Raw genomic sequence first — 8,266 nt, forward strand, 5'->3', positions numbered from 1 at the left:
CAATGCGTTCCTGTCAAATACTGGATATACCTAATAGTCAGCAGTTGGTGCGGCACGGAGGGCGCTTGCAATGCCAGCGAGGCACGCCGAAATCCTTGAGCTTCCTGTTAGCTTTTTCCAGTCTGTGTCGCGTTTCACTACGGAGCCCGAGAAACGAACGGATCGATCATCTCACCAAGTCATTTCTCCAGTCATTTCCCGGCAAGAATATACGACTCTGATATTCCGAAAGGCTTGTTACATGAACGAGGAAGATGACTTGATGTTTTCGGAATCCTCACGCTGTGGTTGTCGCCCCGCGGTTCGTAATCACGTGGTAATCAAGCTTGGGGTTTTCGGCCGCCTTTTACTAAATTATCAAATACGAGACTATCAATTTTCCGTCACCGGCCGGTTCTCCCTCCCGATGTCGATTAGCGGACCTACAGAGAACGACCCCCAAGTAATCCAGTGGTCATGGTCGTACGTGACGTTCCTTGAACAGACCAATTTCGAAATATGGACCAACCAAGTTGGTTGCTGGGAAGTCCCAGGCACGTTGGCACCGAGTCTTTGCTTATCTTCCACGGGAGGGTGGATCGGCTGAATCGCGCATGTGGAATGGAGGTAACGTCGCTGAATTCGTTCTGGCTACCGCTTGCAACTGCCAAAGTGGTGTCTACGTGGTATGGTGGTCCATTTTTCAAAGTAGGCTCGCTAACCGAGAGCAGAATATTAAGGGTGGGCCCGTGAAGGGATTCCATGGCGAGGAAGCGTCCTCCGTGGATCTGCATACCGCAAATAACCCGACCAAAAATCACCTTGACTCACGGTTTTATCCGCGTTGGAATATATACTGTACACCGCTTATATAAGATGGCATTTGCTTAATCCAGGGCGGGAATCCTGGCTTGCCTGGGCACATGCTGGTTGGTGGTGCCGTACCATTGGCCTGGGACGATTGCTGGCGATTTGCCACCACGAGTCCACTGCTGCAGTAGTAAAAGCTCCGTTGCAGCCGGGAAGACTTTGTGACTTTGTGACATTTGTATTGTATCGGTACCTAAAACTTTACCAAGGATCACTCTATTCCCTTGGCACTCCGGCTCCGGTATGGACAGACTTTGAAGCAAAGCAGCCCGGCTTTATATAATTAAATGGCGGAACACACGTCTTTGGCCGCCGACGAAAAGGGGGAGGGCGGACACCCGAGACCACCAGACCCGGTACCCGTCGTCGAAAAACAAGCCCCGGTGATCCTGTCCGAGGACCAGAAACGGATCCTAAACACGCAGCTCGACTGTCCTACTTGCGACGTCTCCTTCTTGGCCCTCTATCGTTTCGCCGACGTGTGGGACTGCTTGATCATAGGCGTCAGCGTTGTTTGCGCCATCGCGGCCGGGGCTGCATCACCTCTTTTGAGCGTAAGTGGCCAGGAAACTTTGATCAGCAGCGGTCCCCCCCCCCTGGAATGACAAACTCGCAATAACACCTCGTGGCTTTGCAGGTATTTTTTGGCCAGTTGACCAACGCCTTCCAAGGCATCGCGACCGGCAGCATCGCGTCGCGGGACTTTGAGGCTGAGCTCGTCAGGTATGTGCTGTATTTTGTCTACACCGGCATCGGCGAGTTCGTCGCCGTGTACGTGTCGACCGTCGGCTTCATATACACCGGGGAGCACATCACGCAGCGCATCCGGGCCCGGTACCTGCAGGCCGTGCTGCGCCAAAACGTCGCGTACTTTGACAACCTCGGCGCGGGCGAGATCACGACGCGCATCACGGCCGACACCAACCTCGTGCAGGATGGCATCTCGCACAAGGTGTCGCTCACCCTGACGGCGGTCGCTACGTTTGTCACGGGCTTCCTGATCGCCTACATCAGATTCTGGAAGCTCGCGCTCATTTGCACGTCGACCCTGGTCGCCTTCGTGACGGTCATGGGGGGCGGGACCAAGGTCATTGTCAAGTACGGCACCAGGTCCATGCAGCACTACGCCGAGGGCAACAATGTCGTGCAGGAGGTGCTCGGCACCATCCGCACGGCCACGGCGTTTGGGACCCAGGACCGGCTGGCGGAGCGCTACGAGTCGCATCTCCGGGTGGTGGAAAGGTACGGCATCAAGATGCAGGTCGCCCAGGCGCTGATGGTCGGGGCCCTGTACAGCATCACCTTTCTGACCTACGGGCTCGGCTTCTGGCAGGGGGCGCGCTTCCTGGGGACGGGCGAGATGGACGCGGGGGGTATTTTGACGGTGTTGATGACCATCATGACGGGTTCGTACGCCATCGGCAACGTGTTCCCCCACACCCAGGCGTTTACGAATGCAAGGGCGGCCGCCTCCAAGATATACAGCACCATCGACCGCCCGTCGCCGCTCGACCCGGCCTCCAAGCATGGCCAGCAGCTCGAGCGTGTCCAAGGCGACATTGAGTTGCGCGGTGTCACACACGTCTACCCATCCCGGCCTGATGTCGTCGTGCTGGACGACGTAAGTCTGCGCATACCCGCCGGTCGCACCACGGCGCTCGTGGGCCCGTCGGGTTCGGGCAAAAGCTCTATTATCGGCTTGATTGAGAGGTTTTACAGCCCAGTGGCCGGAGATATTTTATTAGACGGCCGATCGGTCCGGGATCTCAACCTGCGATGGCTCCGTCAGCAAATGTCGTTGGTGAGCCAAGAACCGAGCCTCTTTTCGACAACCATTTTTGAGAATATCCGCTTCGGGCTGATCGGGACGCCTCTGGAAAACGGACCGGAAGAACTCGTGCGCGAGAGGGTCGAAAAGGCCGCCGCCATGGCCAACGCCCACAACTTCATCACCTCCCTGCCCAAGGGGTACCAGACGCACGTGGGGAAGAAGGCCTGGTGCTGTCGGGTGGGCAGAAGCAACGCGTCGCCATCGCACGTGCCGTGGTCAGCGATCCCAAAATCCTCCTCCTCGACGAAGCCACGTCCGCCCTCGACGCCAAGTCGGAAAAGGTTGTGCAGTCCGCCCTGGACAATGCCTCCGAGGGGAGGACGACGGTCGTGGTTGCGCATCGCCTGTCAACCATCAAACGCGCCCACAACATCGTCGTCCTGAGCGGTGGTAGGATTGCTGAACAGGGGACTCATGAGGAGTTGATAGCTCTTGGTGGCGAGTATTACAGGCTTGTAGAATCTCAGGAGTTTAGTGATGACGAGGTTGACTCGGAAGCCTCGAACGAACTCAAAGGTGCAAAGGCTGAACTTGAGGCAACAACTCCCACTGACAAACATGCCTTGGCCAAAGTGTCTTTTCTCGGATCAAATACCCCGACAGGGCCGACAGGGGATGAGAGCAACACGGTCTATTCGTTGGGCACCCTGGTGCGCTTTGTGGCCTCGTTCAACAAGCCGGAGCTCAAGCTCATCCTCCTGGGCGTGGTGTTCGTCGTGCTGGCCGGGTGCACACAGCCCACGCAGGCCGTGCTGTACGCCAAAGCCATCGCGGCCATCACCACGTCGGCGAACCGCGACCAGCTCCGGCGCGACACGGACTTTTGGGCACTGATGCTGCTCGCCCTGGGCCTGGCGCAGCTGCTCTTTTACGCCGTCCAGGGCACCTGTCTCGGAGTCGGGTCCGAGAAGCTCACGAGCCGCGCCCGCGGCACGGCCTTTCGCGTCATGCTGCGCCAGGAGATTGCCTTTTTCGACCGCGAGGACAACACCACCGGCTCCCTGACCTCGTTCCTGTCGGCCGAGACCAAACACCTCTCGGGCATCAGCGGCATCATCTTGGGCAGCATACTGATGACGGTGACGACGCTCACGGCCTCGCTGGTGGTGGCGCTGGCGGTCGGCTGGAAGCTGGCGCTCGTGTGCATCTCCGTGGTGCCGTTTTTGCTAGCGTGTGGGTTCTGGCGCGTCTCCATCCTGGCCCGGTTCCAGGTGCACTCCAAGCGGGCCTACGAGGCCTCGGCGACCTACGCCTGCGAGGCCACCACCGCCATCCGCACCGTCGCCGCCCTGACCAAGGAGGAGGAGATACTGGCCCAGTACGACCGCCAGCTCGGCCGTCAAGCCCGGGACAGCCTGGCCTGGACCCTCAAGGCGTCGGCCCTGTACGCGCTGTCGCAGGCCGTGACCTTTTTCTGCCAGGCCCTGGCCTTTTGGTACGGCGGGACGCTCCTCGCCAGCCGCGAGTACAGCATCTTCCAGTTCTTTGTGTGCTTCAGCGAGATCATGTACGGCACCAACGCCGCCGGCTCCATCTTCCACCACGCGTCCGACATGGGCAAGGCCAAGAACGCCGCGGCCGACTTTAAACGGCTTTTCGACCGCCGCCCGGATATAGATGTGTGGTCCGAGGAGGGCGAAAAGGTGTCGAGCGCTGCCGTTGAAGGGATGGTCGAGTTCCGGGACGTGCACTTTCGGTATCCCACGCGCCCAGAACACGCCGTGCTTTCGGGGCTGAGCTTCAAGGTCGAGCCGGGCCAGTATGTGGCGCTGGTGGGGCCGAGTGGCTGCGGTAAAAGCACGACTATCGCTCTACTGGATCGCTTTTACAACGTGACTTCGGGCGGCGTGTACCTCGACGGCAGGGACATTTCGCAGCTCAACGTCAACTCGTACCGGAACCTGCTGGCTCTGGTCAGCCAGGAGCCGACGCTGTACCAGGGGACGGTTCGCGAGAATATCCTGCTGGGGAGCCAGGATCGGGACGTGAGCGAGGAGGCTCTGGTGGCAGCTTGCAAGGAGGCCAACATTCACGACTTTATACAGTCAGTGCCGTACGTTGACCCTCACCTGCATATTGGCAACAAGAATCAACCGACTAACAAGTAAAAAACATAATATGCAGCGACGGCTACGATACGCAGGTGGGCAGTCGAGGGAGCATGCTGTCGGGCGGGCAAAAGCAGCGCGTGGCGATTGCGCGGGCGCTGATCCGCAACCCGCGCGTCCTGCTGCTCGACGAGTCGACCTCGGCCTTGGATTCCGAGTCGGAGAGGGTCGTGCAGGCGGCTCTGGACGCCGCCGCCAAGGGCCGCACCACCATCGCCGTCGCGCACCGCCTGAGCACCGTGCAAAAGGCCCATGTGATCTTTGTGTTGGACCAGGGCCGCGTGGTGGAGAGCGGGACGCACCAGGAGCTGATGCGCAGCAAGGGGCACTATTATGAGCTGGTCAACTTGCAGCGGCTTGGATAGAGCAGATTTTATGAAATACATTATGCTTAAACTTGCTCATCTCGAACACACCCCATCTCTCTATTCGCCTTCAGACTCCTGTCCACAGCCCCCAGGACAATGTCAGGCAGGCCCTTGTCCATCAGGTGGGCCACGGCCTTCTCTGTGCTACCGCCCGGCACGCAGACCTCCTCCCGCAAGACCCGCACAGGCTTATCGCTATCCCTCGCAAGCACGCCAGAGCCCAGACAGGACTGCACCACCAAGCTCCTGGCGGTCTCGGCGCTCATGCCACGCGCCTCTGCTGCCGAGACGAGGGATTCGATCAAGTAGTAGAAGTAGGCAGGGGCCGACCTTGCAAAATTCTCAACAAATTAGCATCCAGCAAAACGGGCGTTTTCTCCACAAAAAGATGAATCGTCAAAACACCTTACCCAGAGACGGACGCTGCCACGTCAAGCAGCGACTCCTCCGGCAGCACGCTCACGGCCGGCGAGACCAGCCCGAGCACGGCGGCGACGAGCTCGACGCTGCCGCCCACGGCGTCGGCGCTGGGGAAGAGGGCCGTGGCGCCCTGGCGGCGCGTGACGGGCAGGTTGGGCATGGAGCGCACGACGGGCGTGCCGCGGGGCAGCCAGGACAGCAGCTGCGCGACCGAGACGCCGGGACACATGGTGACGACGGTGGGGCGCGCGGCAGCCCGCAGCGCCGCCAGCGCGCCGGCAATCTCGCGGCACACCTGCGGCACCTCGGCCGGGCGGGTGCAGATGAAGACGACGTGGTGGTGGTGGTGGTCGGGGTCGGCGCCGCGGTCGTCGGCCGCCCAGATGCGCGGGTGCAGGTTGTCGGTGGTCGCGAGGGCGAGGGGGTAGCGCCGCCGCAGCTGCGCCGCGTGCTCTGGCCGCCGGGCCGTGACGGCCACGGCGCAGCTGTCCTTCCACGCCGTCCCGGACGAGTAGATGCCGCTGAGCACGGCTTGGGCGAGGTGCCCGCCGCCGATGAACGTGAGCCGGTCTGGGGCAGACATGATTCTGGGTTTAGCGGGCTAGGCTAGGGGCGTTGGGACTGGTGGTGAGTTTGTTGCTTGGTTCTGTCGAGTTATCGGCCATTGTCAATAACAGCTCGAGTCGGCATCCCTTCGTACTATGGCATCAGGGGGTTAAAGATCGCCCTCCCTCTACTTGGGGGCTGTTCGTAGGGGGCCCACAACGAACAGCCCCCAAGTACGTATGTAATAGCCGTCAGCTTTGCGCAGATCCACCCCCACAACCCCAGTGTATCCTGGTATTTTGTGAGCAGGGATTATCTACCGCCTCGATGGGGGCGAGAAATCCAACGAGACAATCAATCGGGAGCGCAAGGCTACGTCGTTACTTGGTCGGTAAATTCAAGGTAAAACGCTGCCCCTTTTGGATGACCTTCTGCCCAGCAGCTTGGGTCCTCTAATCGTACGAGGGGATCGACCCGGTTTATGGCGGAGCTGCTGCTTGTCCCCGATCCTGTCACGTCACCCCGATGGCCCCAGCATCGCCTCATCCTGCCATAATCCATGCTTGCTGCCCATCTAGTATGTTCCCTGGATCCTCATGTTTTGAAACTCCCCGGCCGTCATGTAGGGGCCCTCCTTTGCCTCTCCCGTCATGGGCCGCAGGCTCGCCGACCTATCTGGTTTCCCAAAATATGCAATGGAATACCTCTCGTCGACCATGGCACATTCGCAACCAGGACCAGTACGAGCCTCGGGCAGGTGTACCCGGTGATATACGCTCTGGAGTCCTGTCCACTTGCCGAGACAGTCGCCGACGTTGAGTATGCACTCGTGCGGTCCTCCGCTGGCCACATCAACAAAGGTCCCGCTACCCGGCGGTGACTCGGCCTCTTGTACGCAAAAAGTCAGCGGGTTGAACGGATCAAAGTTGTGGATTTTATCGCAATGGTGCAGAAAGAAAAGAAGAAGAAAAAAACTCACGCAACCCCCCGACGCTGTCCTGAAACAGCAGCGTTATGCTCCCAAAGTCGGTATGGGCGGCTATGCGGGTCGACGAGGCGAACTCGTCGCGCGCCACCGTCGGGTAGTGCGTCAAGCGCAGCTCGTTGGTCTGGTCGACGTGCAGCTCCGCGAAGCTCTGCCTGGGCAGCCCCAAGCCGATGGCGATGGCTTCGAGGATGGCGAGCTGGGCGCGGTAGCAGACCTCGAAGAAGGACGCAAAGGTGGGCTGGAAGGCGTCACACACGCCCCGAGGCGGCCATATGTTGTTGTATAGCGGGTCGCGCTGCGAGCCGATGTCGTAGGACTCCTGGGGTGCCGACCGGTAAGCAAACATGCTGTCGAATCCAGGGGGTTTCAGAGTGCGTTACCTTCATATCCTTTAGTAATGGCGTCGCGCTAGATTTGTTGTACCTTGACACGGCCGACACGTTCTCAATCCCAAAGGCGCTGTAGCCCCGATGGGGGTTGGCCGTCGGGGGATGGGGCGCCTTGAGCTTGTCGTCTACGGGAAGCTCGAAGAATCTGCGACTCTGCGGGGGAGGGAAAAGTCAACACTTTTTTTTTTTGTCTCGATGGCCATTCCGTATGCAGCCAAAGCGCATAGAGGGGTGCTTGCCGTCTCAAAAGCCCTGTCGATATCAACGGCAGGTACCCCGTGGTTCACCAGCCTGGCAAAGCCATGCTGTCGCAGGTCGGACACCAGCGCGTCGCAAAACTCCTTTTGCTCGGCTACATCGACGCTGTAGAAGCGCGAAAAGTCCAGCTGCGTATACATGGCGTGTCGTTATTTCGTGTATGTACCTAGACAGCTAGTTGTCTTTTCTGATGTCGCTGCCATCAAACGGGGCGGGTGAACTTGATTTGGGCAAGTTCGATGAGGGTCCCGGTTTTTGAGTCAGGACGGGGTGTACCCGAGAAGTCGGACCTTATACACGTCTACTATAGTACTATAGTACCCTGACAGAATGTGCCGTGGGTCTAGAGTGGAAAGCTACTCGAACCTACCCTTCGCCTTGTGCAGGCGGACTTTCCGTTGCCTTTTCTCCCCAGTTCTGGCTGAGGCCGTAACAAGGCCAATCTTTGAACGACTCAGGGGCTCCTGCAGATCCCCCGTGAATTGATAAGCAAATGAGGGACCGTTAAA

General features: G+C 59.4%; 3 protein-coding genes across 3 annotated transcripts; 1 reads left to right on the forward strand and 2 right to left on the reverse strand.

Annotated features, from left to right (window-relative positions):
- Window positions 1–1,136: 1,136 nt before the first annotated feature.
- MGG_02348 (multidrug resistance protein 3) lies at window positions 1,137–5,180 on the forward strand (the record flags this gene model as incomplete). The annotated part of the gene is made up of 4 exons (XM_003709070.1): window positions 1,137–1,403; window positions 1,487–2,847; window positions 2,901–4,733; window positions 4,805–5,180. 4 exons carry the CDS (start codon window positions 1,137–1,139, stop codon window positions 5,151–5,153), a joined length of 3,810 nt encoding a protein of 1,269 aa, XP_003709118.1. The 3' UTR covers window positions 5,154–5,180.
- On the reverse strand, window positions 5,180–6,247 carry MGG_02349 (pyrroline-5-carboxylate reductase; the record flags this gene model as incomplete). Its single annotated transcript, XM_003709071.1, has 2 exons — window positions 5,567–6,247; window positions 5,180–5,486 (listed from the first exon to the last, which is right to left on the reverse strand). The coding sequence occupies exons 1-2, from the start codon at window positions 6,157–6,159 to the stop codon at window positions 5,180–5,182; spliced, it is 900 nt and encodes a 299-aa protein (XP_003709119.1). The 5' UTR covers window positions 6,160–6,247.
- Window positions 6,248–6,696: 449 nt separating this feature from the next.
- On the reverse strand, window positions 6,697–7,897 carry MGG_02350 (uncharacterized protein; the record flags this gene model as incomplete). Its single annotated transcript, XM_003709072.1, has 4 exons — window positions 6,697–7,010; window positions 7,102–7,429; window positions 7,491–7,652; window positions 7,775–7,897. 4 exons carry the CDS (start codon window positions 7,895–7,897, stop codon window positions 6,697–6,699), a joined length of 927 nt encoding a protein of 308 aa, XP_003709120.1.
- Between the last annotated feature and the right edge of the window lie 369 nt (window positions 7,898–8,266).

The sequence above is a fragment of the Pyricularia oryzae genome, chromosome 1, assembly GCF_000002495.2.
Source record: "Pyricularia oryzae 70-15 chromosome 1, whole genome shotgun sequence".
In the NCBI taxonomy this organism is placed as follows: Eukaryota; Fungi; Ascomycota; class Sordariomycetes; order Magnaporthales; family Pyriculariaceae; genus Pyricularia; species Pyricularia oryzae.